General features: G+C 37.7%; 1 protein-coding gene across 3 annotated transcripts in view; it reads left to right on the forward strand.

The window, feature by feature from the left end:
• Positions 1-26,059, forward strand: part of HPSE2 (heparanase 2 (inactive)) — a 772,172-nt gene that overhangs the window by 472,981 nt on the left and 273,132 nt on the right. For all 3 annotated transcript variants that reach the window (XM_055252704.2, XM_055252710.2, XM_055252697.2), the window contains one exon: positions 20,296-20,467. In XM_055252704.2, coding sequence (XP_055108679.1) covers positions 20,296-20,467 — 172 coding nt within the window. The remainder of the gene's footprint in view (positions 1-20,295; positions 20,468-26,059) is intronic.

Raw genomic sequence — 26,059 nt, forward strand, 5'->3', positions numbered from 1 at the left:
TATTCCAGACAAGTAAGAACTTGCCCCTCCCCATCAACCTCCTTCCTTCAGACTATGCTACATAGTTCAGAAAGGGAGCTAATTACACTTAAAAAAATGTTATTTAGATGCCTTAGCCACACATCATTTGGTTCACATCATCATCTTTTAAAGTGCCTCCTCAGGGCTTAACAACAACAAATAATTATTTATAAGGAGGAGAAAAGGCACTGTCATTGATAAGAAAATAGGAATATAGATAGGAAAAGAACAAAAAAAATTCAATAAAGTGAAAAATAGCCAATAATGTGTATTTCTATAGCTCATTTTGAATCTCTATTCAGAAAGTCTAGAGTTAGTGTTTTCCCCTTAAAGTGTCTTTCTATTTTTTATGTAACCATAATAAATGATTAGTAAATAATAAATGATTATGATAAATAATAAATAATAATTTATTAAGGCTACATTTTAGAGTCTAAAGAGTACATTTTATTGTTTGAAGATTTATTTTGCTGTTTCTTTAATTCATTTTACAACTACTGATAGTTTTTCTTGTACTAGAATCATCTCTCTTAAGATATCCAATGTACAGTATTCTGCTCAAAACTATTCTGTGTTGTATATTCAGCCTCTTCCTCCTCAAAATATCTTCATGGTAGACATGTTTCTCCAATCTTCTAGCCATTTCTGCTTTGTAACATTATCTTTTTGGACAGAGGTAATCATTTAATCATTATATTCACATTCAGGAAGGGACAATAGAACAGGTCAGTCTTCTTATCACTCATCTTTCCATACACCTACACCATGTTAACAAGTATTTTATCTCTAGAGCAAATCTAGCATTGGAAAAAACAAAGTATAAGTTTCTTTGATTGTTTCTTCTATAGTGGCTAAACTTTAAGTGACTGACCTACCTCGTTTCCTCTTCTTTGAAAGCAGTGAGTAATGTGGGCTACAGACCACAAAAGCAAGATATACCCAATATCAAGAGGCAAAGATGAGAAAGTTTAGGATGTTAAACAATATGAAAGAATGACTTTCTGCAGCCAGGCATGGTTTCTCACACCTGTAATCCCAGCACTTTGGGGGGCCGAGATAGGAGGATTGCTTGAGGTCAGGAGTTTGAGACCAGCCACAACATAGCAAGACCCCATCTCTACAAAAAACTAGAAAATAAGCTGGGCATGGTAGCATGCACCTGTGATCCTGGCTACTTGGGAGACTGAGGCTGGAGGGTCACTTGAGCCTAGAAGGTCGAGGCTGCAGTGAGCCATGATCATGCCACTGTACTCGAGCCTGGGCAACATGGTGAGACCCTGTCTCAAAAAAAAGACAAAAGAAAAGAAAATCAAAAGAAAAACAAAAAAAAAATGACTTTCTTGACACCACACTTTTTTACAATAACTTTCTTTGGATATAAAATATTTCCCTAAATGTCCATAAATTGTAAACTCTGTAACTGATTAACATAATGATTACAGATTTTTACATTTATATTAACCATTGGTGAATCTAAAGTAAGAAAGAACTAGAGAAATTTTGAAGCTGGGACTCAAACTCTGGAAGTGTATATAAATTCTAGTCCAACTCCATTTCAGGGAAATGGTGTTTGTTCTTTAGAGGGCTATACTTAATCACAAAAATTACCTTAAGATAATGTAATACCTCTAATTGAATGAACACTGAACTACATTATGAACTATAAACGTGCTTCCCAAATACATCTGCCCATTTCTATAAGCAAGTAAAAGCTACTATAATTAATTATTGAATCAATATTATATATTCATACCCATAACCTGACCTATATACATTCACACGTTATTCTCTTATAAGAATTAGTTATATGACTCAGTTCTCTGGAGCTTGTCTACTAAGTAATTTTGTAAAATCAAGTTTCTGACCTTAGAAAGTCAGAGATAATGATTCTTATGATTGTGGCAGCACAGCTTGATTAATGCATTCCCTCAATATTTATTAATCTTTTAGTCTGTGTTTAGGTGGATAAATATATGATGTATTTACGTACTTTTTTTTCTTTTTTTACATGTGCAGAATGGGCAGGTTTGTTATACAGGTATACATGTGCCATGGTGGTTTGCTGCACCCATCAACCTGTCATCTACACTAGGTATTTGTGCTAATGATATCCCTCCCCTACCCCACTCCCTATGACAGACCACAGTGTGTGATGTTTCCCTCCCTGTGCCCATATGTTCTCATTATTCACCTCCCACTTATGAGTGAGAACATGCAGTGTTTGATTTTCTGTTCCTGTGTTAGTTTGCTGAGAATGATAGTTTCCAGCTTCATCCATGTCCCTGCAAAGGACATGAACTCATTCTTTTTTATGGCTGCATAGTATTCCATGATGTATATGTGCCACATTCTCTTTATCCAGTCTATCATTGATGGGCATTTGGGTTGGTCCCAAATAGTCTTTGCTATTGTGAATAGTGCTGCAATAAACATACATGAGCATGTGTCTTTATAGAAGAATGGTTTATAATCCTTTGGGTATATATCCAGTAATGGGATTGCTGGGTCAAATGGTATTTCTAATTCTAGACCCTTGAGGAATCGCCACACTGTCTTCCACAATGGTTGAACTAATTTACACTCCCACCAACAGTGTAAAAGCATTCCCATTTCTCCACATCTTCTCCAGTATCTGTTGTTTTCTGACTTTTTAATGATCATAATTCTAACTGGCATGAAATAGTATCTCGTTGTGGTTTTGATTTGCATTTCTCTAATGACCACTGATGATGAACGTTTTTTCATATCTTTGTTGGCTGCATAAATGTCTTCTTTTGAAAAATGTCTGTTCATATCCTTCGCTCACTTTTTGATGGGGTTGTTTTTTTCTTGTAAATTTGTTTAAGTTCTTTGTAGATTCTGGATATTAGCCCTTTGTCAGATGGATAGATTGCAAAAATTTTCTCTCATTCTGTAGGTTGCCTGTTCACTCTGATGATAGTTTCTTTTGCTGTGCAGAAGCTCTTTAGTTTAATCAGATCCCATTTGTCAATTTTGGCTTTTGTTGGAATTGATTATGGTGTTTTAGTCATGAAGTCTTTGCCCATGCCTATGTCCTGAATGGTATTGCCTAGGTTTTCTTCTAGGGTTTTTATGGTTTTAGGTCTTAGGTTTAACTCTTTAATCCATCTTGAGTTAATTTTTGTTTAAGGTATAAGCAAGGGGTCCAGTTTTATGAATATGGCTAGCCAGTTTTCCCAACATCATTTATTAAATAGGGAATCCTTTACCCATTGCTTGTTTTTGTCAGGTTTATCAAAGATCAGATGGTTGTAGATGTGTGGTGTTATTTCTGAGGCCTCTGTTCTGTTCCATTGATCTATATATCTGTTTTGGTACCAGTACCATGCTGTTTTGTTTACTGTAGCCTTGTAGTACAGTTTGAAATCAGGTAGCATGATGCCTCCAGCTTTGTTCTTTTTGCTTAGATTGTCTTGACTATACAGGCTCTTTTTTGGTTCCATATGAAATATGAAGTTTAAAGTAGTTTTTTCTAATTCTGTAAGAAAGTCAGTGGTAGCTTGATGGGATAGCATTGAATCTATAAATTACTTTGGGCAGTATCATCATTTTCACAATATTGATTCTTCCTAATCATGAGTATGGAAGGTTTTTTCACTTGTATGTGTCCTCTCTTATTTCCTTGAGCAATAGTTTGTAGTTCTCCTTGAAGAAGTCCTTCACATCCCTTGTAAGCTGGATTCCTAGGTGGTTTTTTCTCTTTGTAGCAATTGTGAATGGGAGTTTACTCATGATTTGGCTCTCTGTTTGTGTTTTATTGGTGTATAGGAATACTTGTGATTTTTGCACTCTGATTTTGTATCCTGAGACTTCGCTGAAGTTGCTTATCAGCTTAAGGAGTTTTGGGGCTGATATGATAGGGTTTTCTAAATATACAATCATGTCATCTGCATACGGAGATAATTTGACTTCCTCTCTTCCTATTTGAATATGCTTTATTTCTTTCTCTTGACTGATTGCCCTGGCCAGAAATTCCAATACTGTGCTGAATAGGAGTGGTGAGAGGGCATCCTTGTCTTGTGCTGGTTTTCAAAGGGAATGCTTCCAGTTTTTGCTCATTAGTATGATACTGGCTGTGGGTTTGTCATAAATAGCTATTTTGAGATATGATCCATCAATACCTAGTTTATTGAGTGTTTCTAGCATGAAGGGCTATTGAATTTTATCAAAGGGCTTTTCTGCATCTATTAATTATTATTTCTATTCTTTTGCTGAGAAGTGTTTTACTGCCAATTATGTGGTCAATTTTAGAATAAGTGCGATGTGGTGCTGAGAAGAATGTATATTCTGTTGATTTGGAGTGGAGAGTTCTGTAGATGTCTACTAGGCCCGCTTGGTCCAGTGCTGAGTTCAAGTCCTGAATATCCATGTTAATTTTCTGTCTCATTGATCTGTCTAGTATTGACAGTGGGGTGTTAAAGTCTCCCACTATTATTGTGTGGGAGTCTAAGTCTCTTTGTAGGCCTCTAAGAACTTGCTTTATGAATCTGGGTGCTCCTGTATTGGGTGCATATATATTTAGGATACTTAGCTCTTCTTGTTGCATTTATCCCTTTACCATTATGTAATGCCCTTCTTTGTCTTTTTTTGATATTTGTTTGTTTACACTCTGTTTTATCAGAGACTAGAATTTCAACCTCTGCTTTTTTTTGTTGTTGTTTGTTTGTTTTTGCTTTCTATTTGCTTGGTAAATATTCCTCCATCCCTTTATTTTGAGCCTATGTGTGTCTTTGCACATGAGATGGGTCTTCTGAATACAGCACACCAATGGGTCTTGACTGTATCCAATTTGCCAACCTGTGTCTTTTAATTGGGGCATTTAGTCCATTTACATTTAAGGTTAATATTGTTATGTGTGAATTTGATCCTGTCATTATGTTGCTAGCTGGTTGTTTTGCCCATTAGTTGATGCAGTTTCTTCATAGTGTCATTGGTCTTTACATTTTGGTATGTTTTTGCAGTGGCTGGTACCAGTTTTTCCTTTCCATATTAAATGCTTCCTTCAGGAGCTCTTGTAAGGCAGACTTGGTGGTGACAAAATCCCTCAGTGTTTGCTTGTCTGTAAAGGATTCTATTTCTCCTTCACTTATGATGCTTAGATTGGCTGGATATGAAATTCTGGGTTGAAAATTTTTTTCTTTAAGAATGTTGAATGTTTGCCCCCACTGTCTTCTGACTCGTAGGGTTTCTGCAGAGACATCTGCTGTTAGTCTGATGAGCTTCCCTTTGTGGGTAACTCGACCTTTCTCTCTGGCTACCCTTAACATTTTTTCCTTCATTTCAACCTTGGTGAATCTTACAATTATGTGTCTTGGGGTTGCTCTTCTCAAGGAGTATCTTCGTGGTGGCCTCTGTATTTCCTGAATTTGAATGTTGGCCTGTCTTGCTATGTTGGAGAAGTTCTCCTGGATAATATCCTGAAGTGTGCTTTCCAACTTGGTTCCATTCTCCCCATCACCTTAGGGTACATCATCAAACGTAGGTTTGGTCTTTTCACATAGTCTCATATTTCTTGCAGCCTTTGTTTCTTTTCATGCTTTTTCCTTAATCTTGTCTTCATGCTTTATTTCATTAAGTTGATACTCAATCTCTGATGTTCTTTCTTCTGCTTTATCAATTCAGCTATTGACACTTGTGTATGCTTCACAAAGTTCTTGTGCTGTGTTTTTCAGCTCCATCATGTCATTTATATTCTTCTCTAAACTGATTATTCTAGTTAGCAATTCCTCTAACCTTTTATCAAGGTTCTTAGCTTCCTTGCATTGGGTTAGAGCATGCTCCTTTAGCTTGGAGGAGCTTCTTAATACCCACCTTCTGAAGCCTACTTCTGTCAGTTCATGAAACTCATTCTCTGTCCAGTTTTGTTCCCTTGCTGGCAAGGAGTTGTGATCCTTTGGAGGAGAAGAGGCATTCTGGTGTTTGGAATTTTCAGCCTTTTGCACTGGTTTTTCCTCATCTTCTTGGATTTATCTATCTTTGGTCTTTGCTGTTGGTGACCTTCGGATGGAGCTTTTGCATGGTTGTCCTTTTTGTTGATGTTGATACTACTGCTTTCTGTTTGTTAATTTTCCTTCTAACAGTCAGTCTCCTCTTCTACAGGTCTGTTGGAGTTTGCTGGAGGCCAACTCCAGACTCTGTTTTCCTGGGCATCACCAGAGGAGGCTGCAGAACAGCAAAGATTGCTGCCTGCTCCTTCCTCTGGAAGCTTCATCCCAGAGGGGCACCCACCAGATGCCAGCTGGAGCTCTCCTGTATGAGGTGTCTGTTGACCCCTTCTGGGAGGTGTCTCCCCATCAGGAGGCACTAGGGTCAGGGACCCACTTGAAGAGGCAGTCTGTCCCTTAGCAGAGCTCGATCACTGTTCTGGGAGATCCACTGCTCTCTTCAGAGCCGGCAGGCAGGGACGTTTAAGTCTGCTGATGCTGCGTCCACAGCTGCCCCTACCCCCAGGTGCTCTGTCCCAGGGAGATGGGAGTTTGATCTAAAAGGCCCTGACTGGGGCTGCTGCCTTGCTTTCAAAGATCCCTGCCCAGAGAGGAGGAATCTAGAGAGGCTGTCTGGCTACAGTGGTTTTGCTGTGCTGTGGTGGGCTCCACCCCATTTGAACTTCCCAGCAGCTTTCTTTATACTGTGAGGGGAAACCACCTACTCAAGCCTCAGTAATGGTGGACATCCCTCCCCCAACCAAGCTCAAGTGTCCCAGGTTGACTTCAGACTGCTGGGCTGGCAGTGAGAATTTCAAGCAGTGGATCTTGGCTTGCTGTTCTCTGTGGGTGCAGGATCTGCTGAGCAAGACTGCTTGGCTCCTTGGCTTCAGCCCCCTTTCCAGGGGAGTGAACAGTTCTGTCTCACTGGCATTCCAGGTGCCACTGGGGTAGAAAAAAAAAACTCCTGCAGCTAGCTCAGTGTCTGCTCAAACGGCTGCCTGGTTTTGTACCTGAAACCCAGGGCCCTGGTGTTGTAGGCACCCAAGGGAATCTCCTGGTCGGTGGGTTGTGAAGACCATGGGAAAAGTGTCATATCTGGGCCAGCAAGCACTGTCCATCACAGCATAGTCCCTCATGGTTTCTCTTGGCTACGGGAGGGAGTTCCCTGACCCCTTGCACTTCCTGGGTGAGGTGATGCCCCACCCTGCTTCTGCTTACCCTCCGTGGGCTGCACCCACTGTCTAACCGTCCCAATGAGATGAACTGGGTACCTCAGTTGGAAATGCAGAAATTACCCACCTTCTGTGTTGGTCTTGCTGGGAGCTGCAGACCGGAGCTGTTCCTATTTGGCCATCTTGCCAGGGAATTGTATTTATGTTCCTTTATGTATAATGTATAAATGTGCATTTATATATTTTGATCCTGTATTTTTATGTGTATATAACAGGTGAAAGCCAAACATAAGATTCAGTCACAGTCTTCACACATATTGTCAATTATTTATGAAGGTAGGTTGCAGCTAAGAGCTTTAGAGAACTGTATTTTCAGAAGATAGGGTTTTGATAGAGAAGGAGAGGAGGGGAAAAGAGGAGGAGGAAGGAAAAAAAAAGAAACCATATAGTCTCTTTACCTGCTTTCTTTTCTCAGTTTTCTCTTCCTGTCTGCTTCTCTTCTTCAACCTTCATCTTCTCAATTCTTTCCCCACACTGTTATCCAGAAACATACTCTCATGGTATTTAGTCATTCTTGCATTAACTGTATATGTGTGAAGCACCTGCAAAATATGCCAAGAGTGAAATGGGAGTTGGAGGAATCCTTGAATTCCTTCTCTAGCCAATACTTTATAGCTTGGCATAGCATACTATGACACAGAGTGAATATACAGAACAAAGAAATCCTAGTCTCCAGGAGTTTGTTATCTAAAGGTAAAGTTAGGATAAACTTAAAACTATTAAACTATTAAACTCTCATATGCTAGAACTGGAGGAATCTCTTATAGTTTGAAAGAAGTGAAGAACCAAACCAGGAAAATTGTTAAACCAACAAATAATATATAATAAAAGTATAAATTAATGCACAAATGTATTCATAAATTCATAGCTTACATTTTTAAGCACTTAAGTTAATTATCCTTTGATTATTAAGGGAAGTGAGTGAAGTTTGAATTACATTGGTTCTTGGAGTTCATTATCATGGTGGAGAACCATGTTCTCTCACTAAAATTCTGGTTACTGTCACAGTTAGATAGTTACAGAAAACATTTGTGGGACAGCTGCTGTATAAAGTCCATTTTCATGCTGCTGATAAAGACATACTCAAGACTATGTAATTTATAAAGAAAAAGAGTTTAATGGACTCACAGTTCCATGTGGCTGGAGAGGCCTCACAATCATGGTGGAAGGTGAAAGGCATGTCTTACATGGCAGCAGCCAGAACCGAATAAAAAAAACTAAGCAAAAGGGGAAACCCCTTATAAAATCATCAGATCTTGTGAGACTTATTCACTACCATGAGAACAGTATGAGGGAAACTGACCCCATGATTCAGTTATCTCCTACTGGGTCCCTCCCACAACACGTGGGAATTATGGGAGCTATAATTTAAGATGAGATTTGAGTGGGGACACAGCCAAACCGTATCATTCTACCCCTGGCTCATCCCAAATCTCATATCCTCACATTTAAAAACCAATCATGCCTTCCCAACAGTACCCCAAAGTCTTAACTCATTTCAGCATTAACTCAAAAGTACACAGTCCAAGGTGTCATCTGAGACAAGGCAAGTCCCTTCTGCCTATGAGCCTGTAAAATCAAAAGCAAGTTAGTTACTTCCTAGATAAATGGTAGTACAGGCATTGGATAAATACAGCTGTTCCAAATGGGAGAAATTAGCCAAAACAAAGGGGCTAATGGCCGCATGCAAGTCTGAAATCAAGCAGGGCAGTCAAATTGTAAAGCTCCAAAATGATCCCCTTTGACTCCATATCTCACATCCAGGTCATGCCGATGCAAAAGGTGGGTTCCTGTGGTCTTGGGCAGTTCTGCCTCTGTGGCTTTGCAGGGTACAGCCCCACTCCTGGCTGCCTTCATGGGCTGACATTGAGTGTCTGGTGCTTTTCTGAGGTCTACAGGGTGGTGGCCCTCTTCTCACGGCTCCACTAGGCAGTGCCCCAGTGGGGACTCTTTGTGGGGGCTTCAACCCCACTTCTCCCTTTCACACTGCCCTAACAGAGGTTCTCTATGAGGGCTTCACCCCTGTAGCAAACTTCTGCCTGGATATCTAGGCATTTCCATACATCCTGTGAAATCTAGGCGGAGGTTCCCAAACCTCAATTCTTGACTTCTGTGCACCTGCAGGCTCAATACCACATGGAAGCTGCCAAGGCTTGGGGCTTGCACCTTCTCAAGTCACAGCCTGAGCTGTACCTTTGCTCCTTTTAGCCTTGGCCAGAGTGGCTGGGATGCAGGGCACCAAGCCCCTAGGCTGCACAGAGAAGGGAGGCCCTGGGCCCAGCTCACAAAGCCATTTTTTCCTCCTAGGCCTCTGGGCCAGTGATGGGAGGGACTGCTGTTTAGGTCTCTGACATGCCCTGGAGACATTCTTCCCCTTGTCTTGGCGATTAACATTTGGCTCCATATTACTTATGCAAATTTCTGCAGCAGGCTTGAATTTCTCCTCAGGAAATGGGTTTTTCTTTTCTATCACATCATCAGGCTGCAAATTTTTGAAACTTTTATGCTCTGTTTCCCTTTTAAGACTGAATGTTTTTAACAGCACCCAAGTCATCTCTTGAATGCTTTGCTGTTTAGAAATTTCTTAGCTGGGCACAGTGGCTCAGGCCTGTAATCCCAGCACTTTGGGAGGCCAAGGTGGGTGGATCACTTGGGGTCAGGAGTTTGAGACCAGCCTGACCAACATAGTGAAACTCCATCTCTACTAAAAATACACAAGTAGCTGGGCATGGTGCTGCATGCCTGTAATCCCAGCTACTTGGGAAGCTGAGGCAGGAGAATAACTTGAACCTGGGAGGCGGAGGTTGCAGTGAGCCAAGATTGTGCCATTGTACCATTGCACTCTAGCATGGGCAATAAGACTGAAATTCCATCTCAAAAAAAAAAAGGAAAAAGAAATTTATTCTACCAGATACCCTAAGTCATCCCCTTCAAGTTCAAAGTTCCACATATCTCTAGGGCAGGGGCAAAATACCACCAGCCTCTTTGTTAAAACATAGCAAGAGTCACCTTTACTACAGTTCTCAACAAGTTCCTCATCTCCATATGAGACCATCTCAGCTTGGATGATTTCTTTCTTTGTTTTTTTTTGAGATGGAGTATCACTCTGTCACCCAGGCTGGAGTGTAGTGGCGTGATCTTGGCTCACTGCAACCTCTGCCCCCTGGGTTAAAGCTATTCTCCTGCCTCAGCACACAGATGTGTGCCACCATGCCCAGCTAATTTTTTGTATTCTTAGTAGTGACGGGGTTTCACCATGTTGGCCAGGCTGGTCTTGAACTCCTTACCTCAAGTAATCCACCTGTCTCAACCTCCCAAAGTGTTGGGATTACAGGCATGAATCACTGTGCCTGGTCCTCAGCCTGGATTTCATTGTCCATATTATTATCAGCATTTTGGTCAAAGCCATTCCACAAGTCTCTAGGAAGTTCCAAACTTTCACACATTTTCCTGTCTTCTTCTGAGCCCTTAAAACTATTCCAACCTCTGCCTGTTACCCAGTTTCAAAGTTGCTTTCGCATTTCTGGTATCTTTATGGCAGTGGCCCACTACCTGGTACCAATTTACTGCATTAGTCCCTTTTCATGCTGCTGATAGAGATATATCCAAGGCTGCATAATTTATAAAGAAAAAGAGGTATGGTACTGTAATGGTGGATAGGTGACATTTTGCACCTTTCAAAACTCACACAACTGTACAACACGAAGAGTAAACCCAAATGTAGACTATGGATTTCAGTTAATAATGATGTGTCAATAGTAATTTGTCATTTGTAACAACTGTATCAGACCAAGGCAAGATAATAATGGGAAATTGTGTGTGTGTGTGTGTGTGTGTGTGTGTGTGTAAGGGACAAATTATATGGGTACTTTTTGTACTGTCTGCTCAATTTTTTGTAAACCTAAAATTGCTCTAAAAATAAAAATAAAGTTTATTAATTAAGAAAAAAGACTGAGTCATGATGAAGACCTACTTCTTGGAAATATGAACATCATTTGCAGGATTGTTTCACTCATATTAAGGACAACACAAGAAGCAGTTAAAAGAATATTTTGCACAAAATATTTCATGTCTCCAAAGAGGATATACAAATGACAAACAAGTACATGAAAAGATGCTCAACATCATTAGCCATCATGGAAAAGCAAATCAAAACCACAATTAAATACCACTTCACACTTACTAGGATGGCCAAATTTTAAAAAGGAAAAGTAAAGTAACAAACGTTGACAAGGTTGTGGAGAAACTGAAACCTTCACACACTGCTGGTGGGAATGTCAAATGGTACAGCCACTTTGGAAAACAGTCTGGTAGTTCCTCAAAAAGTTAAACATAAAATTACCAAGTAACCCAACAATTCCACTTCTAGATACAAATCCAAGTGAAATGAAAACATACATCCATACAAAAACTTCTACATGAATGTTAATGTCAGAATTACTTTTAATAGCAAAAAAGTGGAAACAACCTAAATGACCATCAATTGATGACTTGATAAATGAAACGTGACAAATACATACAAAGAAATACTATGTGCTACAAAATGGAATGAAGTACTGATACGTTCTACAACATGGATGAACCTTGAGAAGATTATGCTGAATGAAAGAATCCAGTCACAAAAGACAACACATTGTATAATTCCCCTTATATGAAATGTCCAGAATAGACAAACCTACAGAAACAGAAAGTAGATTAGTGGTTGCTTAGGGCTGGGGAGCCCATGAGGGGTGAGGGGTGACTGCTAAAGGGCACAGAGTTTTTTCTGGGATGATTAAAATGTTCTAAAGTGTGTTGTGATGGTTGCACAACTGTGTGAAAATACAAAAAACCATTGAATTATACACATTAAATTGGTGAATTGTATGTGTTTTATATCTCAATGAAGCTATTTAAAAGGAATAACGTGTTTGTCTTTTATTTTGAAGAGTATAAAATGCCTATTTCTTGCCACTGGTTGATTACAAAGACTTAGTGTTACTCCCTTAGAGGTTGATATTTGTAATTATCAGCAATATTGTCATCCTATATTTGCATAGTATTTAGTTTATGTAGCACTTCCAAATAGACTCTTGTATTTGGACCTCAAAATGCTAAATAAAGTGCCTGATAAAGTATTACATAAGTGAAGAAACACATTCAAAGAGGTGAAGTGAATTGCTAACGGCAGCAGTAAGTACCAAATCTGTCAGGAACTTGGGAAATCTAATAGAAAGTGAAGTACTTTTTCTACTACCCTACGGTTATTACTTTTTAAATTATATTTAGATTTCTTGGCTTTCTTCACTAGGTTAGGGAGATACAATGGTAAATAACAGGCCAGTCATGGTGGCTAATGCATGTAATTCCAGCACTTTGAGAGGCCAAGGTGGGCAGATTGTTTGAGCTCAGGAGTTTAAGACCAGCCTCGGAAACATAATGAAACCCCATCTCTACAAAAGAATACAAATAATAAGCAGAATGTGCTGGCGTGCACCCGTGGTCTCAGCTACTCAGGTGGCTGAGGTGGGAGGATCACTTGAGCCCAGGAACTCAAGGTTGCAGTGAGCCAAGGTCGCACCACTGCACTCCAGCCTGGGTAACAGAGCAAGACCCTGTGTCACACACACACATACACACACACACACACACACACACACACACGTAAATAACAGATGAATATAGCTGCCTACGTCCTTATAGAAGAGATAGATATTAAATAGAAGGACCTGAAAACACTTGCACTTCCCTAGTGACTAATGATGTTGGGCACCTTTTCATGTACTTACTAGCCATTTCTACTTCTTAATTTGTGAAACATCAGCCCAAAGCTTTTGCTCTTTTAAGTGGGTTATTTATTTTATTCTTGAATTGTAAGAGTCCTTTATATATTCTGGATACAGGCATTTTTAAAAAAATTCAAGTATATGATTTGCAAATAATTTTTTTACTTCATCGTCTGTAATTTGATGGCATCTTTTAGTGCAAAAGCTTTGAATTTTGATAAAGTTCAATTTATGAGTTTTTATTTTATGGATTATACTTTTGGTGCTATAATCTTTTCTTAATCCAAGATCACAAGGAGTTTTTTCCTATATTTTCTTCTAAAAGTTTCATTGTTTTAGCTCTTACCTTTGGTCCTAAATCTATTAGGAGTTAATTTTTGTGAACATTGTGAAGTAAGGCTATAAATTAGTCTTTTTGCATGTGGATATAGAGATTCCCAGTACCGTTTATTAAAAAGACCATTTTTTCCCCACTTACTCATCTTGGCACCTTTGTAAAAAAAAAATCAATTGACCATAAATAGTTTTATTTCTATACTCTTAATTCTGTTCTGCTGATCTGTGTGTCTTTCCTTATGCTAGGACTACATTGTCTTAATTACAATAGCTTTACAATGAGTGCTAGAATTTGGAAATGTAAATCCTCCAACTTTGTTCCTTTTTTTTTTCAAAATTAATTTGGCTATCCTAGGTGTTTGCATTTCCACGTAAAATTTAGGATTAGCTTGTTAATTTCATTAAAGCCTCCTGGAATTTTAATGGAGATAGCATTGAATCTACAGATCAATTTAGGGAGAATTGCCATCTTAACAATACAAAATCTTCCTATCACGAGCTTAGATTATCTCCCCATTTATTTAGTTTTTAATTTATCTCAGCAATGTTTTGTAGTTTTCAGTGTATAAGTATTGTACTTCTTTTGTTAAATACTTGTTCTTAAGTATATTATTCTTTTTGATGCAATTGGTAATGGAATTATTTTTATAATTTCATTTTTGGATTGTGTATCAATAGTACTTAGAAATATAATTGATTTTATAAATTGATATTGTATCCCCTCCAACCTTGCTGAATTTTTTCTTTAGATTTTGTATTTTTTCCCCTCCCGTGTGTGGATTCCTTAAGATTTTCTGTATGTAGGATCATATTGTCTGAGAATAATAACAGTTTTACTTCTTCCTTTCCAATTTGGATGCTTTTTATTTCTCTCCCTTGCCTGACCGCACTGGCTAGAATCTCTAGTACAACTGTTGACTCTTAAGTGGCAAGAGCAGACATCCTTATCTTCTCCTTAGTCTTAGGGGCACACAGTCCATATTTCACCATTAAGTATGATGTTAAGTCTAGGTTTTTCTTAGATACCCTTTATCAAATTGAGGAAGTTCCCATCTATTCAGTTTGTTGGGAATATTTATCAGGAATGGGTGTTGCATTTTGTCAAATGAGTTTTGGTGGTGTTGTTGCAGCCATTGAGATGATAATTTAGTTTTGGTCTTTTGTTCTATTACAATGGTATTTTACATTAGTTAAAAGGCTTTAGTATAAAATCAACCTTGCATTCCTGGCATAAATCCCGCTTGGTCATAGTGTATAATACTTTTCATATGTTGCTGGACTTACTTTGTAAATATTTTGTTGGGGATTTTACACATATGTTATGAGGAATATTTGTCTGTAGTTTTCTTGTGATGTCTTTGTTTTCTTGTTGTTGTTGTTGTTTTTGAGAAAGGGTCTCACTCTGTCACCCAGACTGGAGTGCAGTGGCACAATCTCGGCTCATTGCAAACTCTACCTCCCAGACTCAAGTGATTCTCCTGCCTCAGCCATCTGAGTAGCTGGGATTACAGGTGTGCACCTCTACTGCCTGGCTAATTTTTGTATTTTTAGTAGAGATGAGGTTTCACCATATTGGCCAGGCGGGTCTTGAACTTCTGACCTCAAATGATACACCTGCCTCAGCCTCCCAAAGTGTTGGGATTACAGGCATGAGCCCCTGCACCCAGCATCTAGTGATGTCTTTGACTGGCTTTGGTGTCAGGGTAATATTGGCCTCATAACTAATAAGTTGAAAAGTGTTCCCTCTTCCTCCATTTTCTGAAAGAGTTTGTAAAGCATTGGTGTTTCTTATTTAAATATTTAATAGAATTCACCAACTAATCCATCCAGATCTGGGCTTTCTTTGTGGAAAGATTTTTAATTACTACCTCAATGGGTTTTCATTGTTGTTACGTGTCTGTATAGATTTTCTATGTCTTATTTAGTCAGTTTTAATAATTTGTGCCTTTTTTTGAAATTCACCATTTTATTTAAGTTTTCTAAATTATTGGCACAAAGATGTTCATAGTAGTTCCTTATCAACTTAATTACTGTGAGATCCTTTAGTGGTGTTCCCTTTTGGTAATCTGTGACTTCTCTCTCTCTTTTTTTGGTGGTCAGTCTAACTAAAGGTATATCAGTTTTGTGGTCTTTTCAAATAACCAGATTTTGCTTTCCCTGAATTTTCTCTATTTTAAAAATATCATTGATATCTACTCTAATTTTTATTATTTCATTCCTTTATTTTGCTTAGATTTAGTTTTCCCTTCTTTTTTCCTTTCTTAAGGTGGAAACTTAGGTTATTGATTTGAGATCTTTGTTCATTTCTAATATAGGAGCCGAAGGCTATAAATTTCCCCCTAAAGCATTGCTTAAGCTGCATCCCATATCTTTTTATGTATTTTATTTTCATTTTTATTCCACTTTAATTTTTTTTATTTCCTTGTGATTTCTTCTTTGACCAATGTATTATTTGTTAAATTTTCAAATATTTGGGGATTTCTCAATTTTTGTTGAATTCCAGTTTAATTCTATTGTGATTAAAGCACATCCATTGTATGATTTTAATCCTTTTAAATGTATGAGATTTGTTTTATGTCTTACAATATGATCTGTCCTGAAGGATGTTCTCTGTGTACTAGAAAAGAATATGTATCCTGCTGTTGTTGGGTGGAGTATTCTGTACATGGCAATTAGGTAAAGTTAGCTGATAGTGCCAATGAATCCTTCTATATTCTTGCCAATTTTTTATCCAGTCATTTCATCTATTATTAAGAATGTAGTGTTAAAGTCTCCTTCCATTGTTCTTGAATTTTCTATTTCTCTCTTCAATTTTGTTTAATGTATTTTGGTGGTGTCGTTAGGTATATATATGTTTCTAATTGTTATATCTTCCTGATATCGAGACCTTTCTTCTCATTATAAAATGCCTTTTATCATTATAAAATGCCTCATATTATCTCTAGTAATGTTTTTATCTTAAAATCTATTTTTCTGATATTAGTATAGTTATTTCTGCTCTCTTATGGTTACTGTTTTTATAGTCTACCTTTTTAAATTAATTAATTAATTAATTTTTTGAGACAGAGTCTCGCTCTGTCAGTCACCCAGGCTGGAGTGCGTTGGTGCAATCTTGGCTCACTGCAAGCTCTGCCTATCAGGTTCACGCCATTCTCCTGCCTCAGCCTCCCAAGTAGCTGGGATTACAGGCACCCACCACCACACCCGGCTAATTTTTTGTGTTTTTAGTAGAAACAGGGTTTCACTGTGTTAGCCAGGATGATCTCGATCTCCTGACCTCGTGATCTACCCATCTTGGCCTCCCAAAGTGCTGAGATTACAGGTGTAAGCCACCATGCTGCAGCCTACATAGTCTACCTTTTAAAAAAAAAGCTTTACCTTCAATCTATTTGTGTTTTTGAATCTGAAATGTGTCTCTTATTAGGATCTATTTTTTATTCAGTCTGATAATTTCTGCTTTTAATCGGAGTATTTAATCCATTTCCGTTATTTAAGATTGTTGATATAATTGACTTTACATGTGCCATCTTGCTGTTTTCCATTTATCTTGTGGCATTTTTGTTCCCCTGTCTCACTTTTCATGCCTTTTCGTGTAAAAGAAATACTGTCTAAGGTACCGTTTTCATTGTTCCTTTCTTTTCTTTTCTTTTGTTTCACACAAGGCCTTGCTCTGTCGCCCAGGCTAGAGTGCAGTGGTACGACTACAGCCCACTGCAGCCTTAACCTCTTGGGCTCAAGCAATTCTCCCACCTCAGCCTCCTGAGTAGCTGGGACTACAGGTGCATGCCACCACACCCAGCTAATTTTTTAAATTTTTTGTAGACATGGGGTTTCACTATGTTGCCTAGGATGGTCTTGAACACCTAGGCTCAAGCAATCCTCCCACCTCAGCCTAGCAAAGTGCTGGGATTACAGGCATGAGCCATCACACCCACCCTGTTTTGTTATTTTCTTAGTAGTTTCTTATTACAATACATGTTAACTCATCACAATCTATTTTCAAGTAATACTAATTTAATTCTAGGTTTGCTTGTTTGTTTTGAGACAGAGTCTCACTGTGTCACTCAGGCTGGAGTGCAATGGTGCGATCTTGGCTTACTGCAACCTCTGCCTCCCAGGTTCAAGCGATTCTCCTGCCTCAACCTCCTGAGTAGCTGGGATTACAGGCACCCACCACCATGCCAGGCTAATTTTTGTATTTTTAGTAGATACGGGGTTTCACCATGTTGGCCAGGCTGGTCTCAAACTCCTGACCTCAGGTGATCCACCCACCTCTGCCTCCCAAAGTGCTAGGATTACAGCTGTGAGCCACCATGCCTGGCCCTTAATTCTAGTTTAATACAGAGACTTGTTTCAGTACAGTTTCATTCCCCAGTCCTTTGTGCTATTATTATTCTAAATATTATATCTTTATATTTTATAAGCCCAACAATACAGTTGTATATTTTTGTTTTATGCAACTGTCTTTTAAATCAGTTAAGAGAAGAAAAGAGTAATGAATATTTTTTAGTTATTCATGTAATTGCCTTTATTTATGTCTTTTATTTCTTTGTGTGATTTTGAGTTACCATCTGGTATCATTTTATTCCAGTCTGAATGACTTCCTTTCTTATTTCTTATAAGGCATATTTGCTCACAACAAAATCTCTTCTCTCTGTTTTTCTCAGAATGTTTAACTTTGCGTGCAGTTTTCAAGGATAGTTTGCTGCATATGGAATTCTTGGTTATCAGTTTTGTTTTGTTTTCTTTCCACATTTTGAATATATCATCCTACCGTCTTCTGGCCTCCATTTTTTTCTGATAAAAACTCAACTGTTAATCTCATTGTGTTCTCCTGTATGAGATTAGTCATTTAAGTTCAATAATTTTCTTTGACTCTTTTTTATAATGTCTTTTTCTTTATGTATATTTCTATTTGATGGATCATTAACATTATACTTTCCTTTAGCTCTTTATTATTTTTAGTTTGTTTTTTTTTGTTTTTTCTTTTTTCTTTTTTGTTTTTTTGAGACAGTGTCTCACTCTGTCACCTAGGCTGGAGTGCAACGGTGCAATCTGGCCTCACTGCAACCTCCGCTTCCCAGATTCAAGCAATTCTCCTGCCTCAGCTTCCCAAGCCAAGTAGCTGGGACTATGGGTGCATACCACCATGCCCAGCTAATTTTCATATTTTTAGTAGAGACAGGGTTTCACTGTGTTGGCCAGGCTGGTCTTAAAATCCTGACCTCAAGTGATCCATCTGCCTCGGCCTCCCAAAGTGCTGGGATTATAGGCATGAGCCACTGTACCCAGACTCTCTTTAGTTCTTGAACATATTTATAATAAGTCTTTGTCTGCCAAGTCTAATATTTAGGCCCCCTAAGAGGCAGTTTCTATGTTTTTTGCTAGTATGGGTCAAACTTTTCTATTTTTTTCGTGTATAATGGGTTTTTTGTTGAAAACTACACATTTTAGATAATATACTGGACCAACTCTGAATTCTGTATTTCCATACCATAGGTCCTGGACTAACTCTATAGAGTCTGTCTCCCTTGAGTCATGTAGCTACTGATATCTCTTAAGTTTTTTTATTTCTTAATCATTTTTTAATTGTTAAGACAAGCCTCCTGGGGGTTGCACTTGAGTCACCATAGCTTAATGGTGAGCTGAGGATTGATCAGAGGTTTTGCTTAATTCTCTTGAGCCAGTAAGCCTTCCACCTTTTGCCAGTGGATCTCTCTGTTGGTTGGGAAACACATTAAAAATTTAGGCCTTTTACAAGTCTAACTGGGATTTTACTTTCAGTCATGTAGTCTGATGTTTCCTTCATAAGCGTCCTAGGTTTCACACTTATCTGGAAATGTGTGGATAGCTAGCTATCCTCCTACTATCCACACTACTATCCTGTAGTCCCTCCTAAGCATATTTAGCCTTCTAGATTACAAGGGGTATGTGTGAGATTGTCAAGGTTCACTGTGGCTGCCTTATTCCCCAAATTTTTCTATTATATTTCTTGCAAGTCTACAGGCTTATTTCTTGTACCTGCCAGTATCATATTCTCAAGCCAGCTGAGATGTTGGCCTTTCCTGGGGTATGCACACCATTCCAAATCAAATTAGCCTCCTCCAGCTGTGGAGCTGCTGGTGTGGGGGAATTTTTCTCCCCTTTTAGGACTACCAAGGTAATGGAGGCTGGAAGAGGAGGCTTTGCTCAAAATTATTTCAATTAGCTACTTTGTTAATGAATATTAATATTTTTTCTGACTTTTTGGCAGTGAACATCTTTATGAAGATTTCACTTCTTACCATATGTATTAGTTTTCTAGGCTTGCCATAACAAATTATCACAAATTTCATGGCTTAAAACAACAAAAATTGCTTCTCTGATATTTTAGGAGGCCAGAAATCTGAAATCAGAGCATCAACAGGGTTGGTTTCTTCTGGGAGTTTTGAGAGAGAATCTAGTCCATGCCTCTTTCCTAGCTTCTGGTGGCTGCCAGCAATGCTTAGCCTAGCAACATCTCTCCAATCTTTGTTGTCACATGGCATTCTTCTGTGTCTGTGTATCTGAACTTCCTTCTCCTTTCTCTTATAAAGACAGAAGTCACTGGATTTAGGACCCACTGTAATCTAGTATGACCTTATCATAACTAGTTACATCTTCAAAGATCCTGTTTCCAAATGAACTGACATTCTGAGATTCTGGTAGACATAAATTTTGGGGCAATCCAGTATACCATTCATTATGAAGTAGCACCTGAAAATCTGTATGGTCTCTGGTGTTGATTAGGTTATCTTTTTGTGAAAATTAGTTTGAAAATGAATGGAACAGCAAGCTAACTTGACCTTTTTTTGTTTGGGTGGTTCTTTAAGTTAAAAGCATTCACACCCACTTTTTTATTGTTTTTTTTTTTTCATACTATTAAGAAAAAGGCAGAGAGATCTGTGGACACGAAAGTGTTGGCAGAGCCTTAACACTTCTCAACTCTGACTTACATGTCTGCTTTTAATCTAGAGCCAAATAACTATCGGACCATGCATGGCCGGGCAGTAAATGGCAGCCAGTTGGGAAAGGATTACATCCAGCTGAAGAGCCTGTTGCAGCCCATCCGGATTTATTCCAGAGCCAGCTTATATGGCCCTAATATTGGGCGGCCGAGGAAGAATGTCATCGCCCTCCTAGATGGGTAGGTCAGATTATTTAGCTTTTCTTATGACATTGTTCATTTAATGAATTAATGTATTTGCATTTCTCCTGGTTATTTATTTATTTATTTTGGCCTTAAGAAAAAAGGAGGGACTCTTTCCATAGTGGCTTCACCCACTCTAAGTCAGAGATTCTCCATCTTTCTCATCATTCTAGGCCTTCCATAGTCGACAGGGGTTGGTGGGATGGGGAAGGTATATCACAATCTCTAGGATGGGTCGGAAAGGAAACATTGTTTGAAAAACCACAATTAATATTATGCATCTTATAGCATCATTTTATATTTTTAAAACAAAAAAAATTACTCTATACCAGTGTCCTCTTGTAGAAAGTGAAGCTTTACAAAATCTTGGCCAGCAAAGCTGGGTTAAAAAGTTGAAAAACACTACAAATACTGGTAGATTAAAGGTCTTAATAGCCCTATTAGCACATATTCTAGAGAATTGCTACCACTTTTCCTATTTAGTTTTGACTGAATCTGACAATCGTTTTTTAAAATCACTTAAGGAAAGATACTGATCAGGAATTTTTCTTTTATGCGTCAGAAAAAAATAGAGATTTATCTCTCAATGTATATGTACTAAATATACAGTGAAATATAACTAGAAACACATAAACATCTCCAGCAACTTGAACTAACAATAACAAAAATGTCAGCACTCTAAATTACCAGCTCTGTATTCCTTTCTAATCCTCCTGGTTATACAGATATAATTTTACATAGTTGTGATCATTGTATATGCACCATTTTGAGTGCCGCATTTTTTACTCATTGCTTCACATGACCCTTATTTCTACATAGTTCTCATATTGTCATTCTTAATAGCAATAAAATATACCATTGCATTAATGCACCAAAGTCTGCCTAAGCATTCCCTCACTGTTGGGCATTGGACTGTTTCCAAATTTTGCTTGTAATATATAGCACAGCTATAAACATTTTTATACAAATCAGTTATTTATCTCTTTTGAATTACATCCCTGGGCTATATTCCAAAAAGTAGGGTTTCTTGGTCAAAGTATATGATAATTTTTATGGCTTTTATATTTGTTGCCAAATTTTTTTCAGAACAATTTCATCAGGTTTCAGGGCAGCAATGTATCAGTATATCTTTTTCCCCAATATCCTATAGCAATGAATGTTGTCAATTTTATTAATTTACCCTATTTTAATTAATGCAAGATCATGTTGCATGGTCGTTTAAACTTGAATTCTGTTAACTATGAAAAGAACTCAGCATTTTCAAATCCTTATGCTTTCTTGTTTCCTCTTATCCCAAATTTGGTTAGTAACACAACAACCATTTTGCCTGAGACCTAGACATGGAAGCCGTTTTAGGTCAGTCTTTTCCTTTATTCACACATTCAATTAGTTATTAAGTACTGTAATTTCTGATTTCTTAATATCCCTCATATCCCATTTACTTTTCATTTTTCTTTTAAACCTTATTGTTTTTAATCCTAAATGATTTCTTGGTATCTAGCTAGCCTCAAACTCTAATAATTTTTCCATATAGATTCCTGAGTAGTTATTTTTTATTGTTGTTTTTTAAACACAGAGTCTCACTCTGTCAGCCAGGCTGGAGTGCAGTGGCGTGATCTCGGCTCACTGCAACCTCCATCTCCTGGGCTCAAGCAATTCTCCTGCCTCAGCCTCCCGAGTAGCTGGGATTACAGGTGTGTGCCACCACACCTGGCTAATTTTTGTATTTTTAGTAGAGATGGGGTTTCACCATGTTGGTCAGGCTGGTGAACTCCTGACCTCAGGTAATCCACCCGTCTCAGCCTCCCACAAGTGCTGGGATTACAGAGTAGTTTTTTTTTTTCTTTCTTTTTTTTTTTTCAGTTGGTTTGTAGTCTTCTAGTCTTTTCTTTTTATTTTATTTTATTGATTTTATATTATTATTATTATTATTATACTCTAAGTTTTAGGGTACATGTGCACAATGTGCAGGTTTGTTACATATGTATCCATGTACCATGTTGGTGTGCTGCAACGTCTGGTCAAGTCACTTCTGCTTGAAATCCAAACCTTTTCAGATGCACTCATGACCTTTAGGGTCTGCACCTGCCTAAATTTGCAGCTAATAAGCAGTGATACCCTCTTGCCCTTTAATTACATCTAACTACATCAAAGTACAGTAAATTTTTAATGTAAATTTTGGAAGATGCCATACTCTTTTATACCTTTACATCTTTTTATTTTGTGTCATTTTGTTAAGAATGTCAGCCTCTTCTCTTGTTTTTCTCCTTTCTCTAGATCTTCTCTGACATGTTGAGACAGGATTTCTTAGGGCCTCCTCTGTCCTTGCATGGCACTGTATTTTTCTGCTATAGCACTTATCAAATTGACGATAACATTTGTTTATATATCTGCCAGCCATGATAAACCACAGAGTAGGGTCAGGACCCCATTTGTTTTATTCATTCTATATCTTCAGAATCTAGGAATATAGTAAGTGCCTTATAAATGCTTGTTGAATGAGTAGTACCTGTCTTATTCAACAACTGATTTTAAGGTCATCCAACATAAAAACAGTATGCATAATTGTAATTATGAAGCATTGAAAAGCATTGTATAAGTAATGATTTGACTGGATTATGTTGATTTTATAAATCATGATGACTAACTTCAGTTTTATGAAACTATACCAATGTCTAAGTTTTTAAAAAATTTTATTGATACATAAAAATCATATGTATTTGTTGTACATTATTTATGACAATTTTTTTATTATTTCTTTGTGTTGGGAACATTCCAAATCTCTTCTAGCTATTTGGAATATACAATAAGCCACTGTTAACTATTGTCCACTACTGTGCTATTGAACACTGGAACTTATTCCTTCTATCTGTGTTTTTGTACCCATTAACCAACCTCTCTTCATCCTCCCTCTCTCCTTTCCTTCCTAGATTCTGGTTACCACCAATTCTCTACCTCCATGAGGTCCACTTTTTCATTTGCTCCTACATGTGTGTGAGAACATACAATATTTGTCTTTTTGTGCCTGGCTTATTTCACTTAATATAATGTCTTCCAGTTCCATCCATGTTGCTGAAAATGGCAGAATTTCAGTCTTTTTATGGCTGAATAGTATTCCATGTGTATATATACTACATTTTCTTTATCCATTCATCCTTTGATGGACACAGGTTGATTCCACATCTTGACTATTGTCAATATTGCTGCAATAAACATTGAAGTGTGCATAATCTTTTTGATATACTGACTTCCTTTATTTTGGATATATACCCATAGGTGGGATTGCTGGGTAAGCTTTTTTACTGAGGTAGTTACAGAACTAAACCGGACTGTCTTTCCAGTTAGGATATGAACTCTATGAAGACAGAGATAGAATCTTCATGTTTGTATTTAGTATCTTCAGGGATTAGCCTGTGGCCTGGAAAATGGGAATTACTTAACAAAATGCTTATTTTATTGTTTTCATTTCCTCATTTGGGAACTGACTATTCTGAATCATCAGTTTTATCTAAAGGCATGAGAATTACTATTTAGAGTTATATCAGTTTCTTGTTTTTCTTTTGTAAACTTTTATGCATCATCTATGTAATGACAACTTAATCTAGTGTGTTTCTTGTGTGTGTCCTAAAACATGTTTTTATTGTTTTAGAAGTTTCTTTTCATTATGATTTTTCTTGTCTCATATTGTTCAACAAGCTCTGCCTACAAAATAGAAATCCTAGTCAAAAGGAGATTTATCTAAAAAAATTACATATCCAATAACAGAGAAAAACCTATACCTCTACCTTGACAAATCTACTTAGTCCCTAATTTTTAAAAATGAGTACAGGCAAACCTCGTATTTATTGCGCTTCACATATATTGAATTTTTTATAAATTGAAGGTTTGTGGTACCTCACTTCATGTCTCTGTGTCACATTTTGGTAATTCTTGGAACATTTCAAGCTTTTTCATTATTATTATGTCTATTATGGTGATCTGTAATCACTGATCTTTGATACTGCTATTATAATTTTTTTGGAGCACCATGAACTATAAGATGGCAAACTTAATCAATAAATGTGTGTTCTGTCTGCTCCACCCACCAGCCATTCTCCCATCTCTCTCTCCCTGTTCTCAGGCTTTTCTATTCCCGGAGACGCAACAATATTAAAATTACACCAATAAATAACACTACAATGGCTTCTGAGTGCTCAAGTGAAAGACTGACATGTCTCTCATTTTAAGGCAGAAGCTCAACACGATTAAGCTTAATGAGGAAGGCATGTTGAAAGCCATGACAGGCTGAATGCTAGGCTTCTTGTGCCAAACAGTTAGCCAAGCTGTGAATGTAAAGGTAAAGTTCTTGACGGAAATTAAAAGTGCTACTTTGGTGAACACAAGAATGATAAAGTGAAACAGCCTTATTGCTGCTATGGAGAAGGTTATAGTGATCTAGATAGAAGATCAAACCAGCCACAATATTCCCTAAGCCAAAGCCTAATCCAGGACAAGACCCTAACTCTCTTCAATTCTATAAAGGCTGAGAGAGGTGAGGAAGCTACAGAAGGAAAGTTGGAAGCTAGCAGAGGTTGGTTTATGAGGTTTAAGGAAATAAACTACCTCCATAACATAAAAAGTACAAGGGGAAGCAGCCAGTGCTCTACAGAAGATGCAACTAAGATAATTAATGAAAGTGACTACACTAAACAACCGATTTTCAATATAGATGAGACATCCTTCTCTTGGAAATCTGAAACTCTGAAAATCATAGGGTCTCTAGGAATTATGTTAAATCTACTCCACCTGTGCTCTATAAATGGAACAATACAGCCTGGATAACAGCATATCTGTTTACAGCATGGTTTACTGAATAGTTTACACCCACTACTGAGACCTACTGCTCAGGAAAAAAAAGATTCCTTTCAAAATATTACTGCTCATTGACAATGTGCCTGGTCACCCAAGAGCTCTGATGGAAATGTACAAAGAAATTAATTTTTTAAGCCTGCTAACTCACCCTCCATTCTGCAGACTAGAGATCAAGGGTAATTTTGATTTTCAAGTCTTATTATTTAGGAAATACGTTATTTGAGAAGTACATTTTATAAGGCCATAGCTGCCATAGATAGTGATTCCTTCTCTGATGGATCTGGGCAAGGTTAATTGAAAACCTTCTGGAAAAGACTCACCATTCCAGATGCCATTACGAACATTTGTGATTCATGGGAAAAAGTTGAAATAGCATTATTAACAGGAGTTTGGAAGAAGTTGACTCTAGCCCTTGTGGATGACTTTGAGGGATTCAAGACTTCAGTGGAGTAAGTAACTGCAGATGTGGTGGGCATAGCAAGAAGACTGGAATTAGAAGTGTAGCCTGAAAATGTGACTCAATTGTTGCAATCTCATGATAGAACATGAATGGATGATGAGTTGCTTATAAATAAGCACATAAAAAGATTTCTTGAGATGGAATCTACTCCTGATGAGGATTCTCTGAACAGTGTTGAAATGATACAAAAGGATTTAGAATATTATGTAAACTTAGTTGATAAAATAGTGGCAGGGTTTGACAGGATTGACTCCAATTTTGAAAGAGTTTCTACTGTG

The sequence above is a fragment of the Symphalangus syndactylus genome, chromosome 2 (assembly GCF_028878055.3).
Source record: "Symphalangus syndactylus isolate Jambi chromosome 2, NHGRI_mSymSyn1-v2.1_pri, whole genome shotgun sequence".
Lineage (NCBI taxonomy): Eukaryota > Metazoa > Chordata > Mammalia > Primates > Hylobatidae > Symphalangus > Symphalangus syndactylus.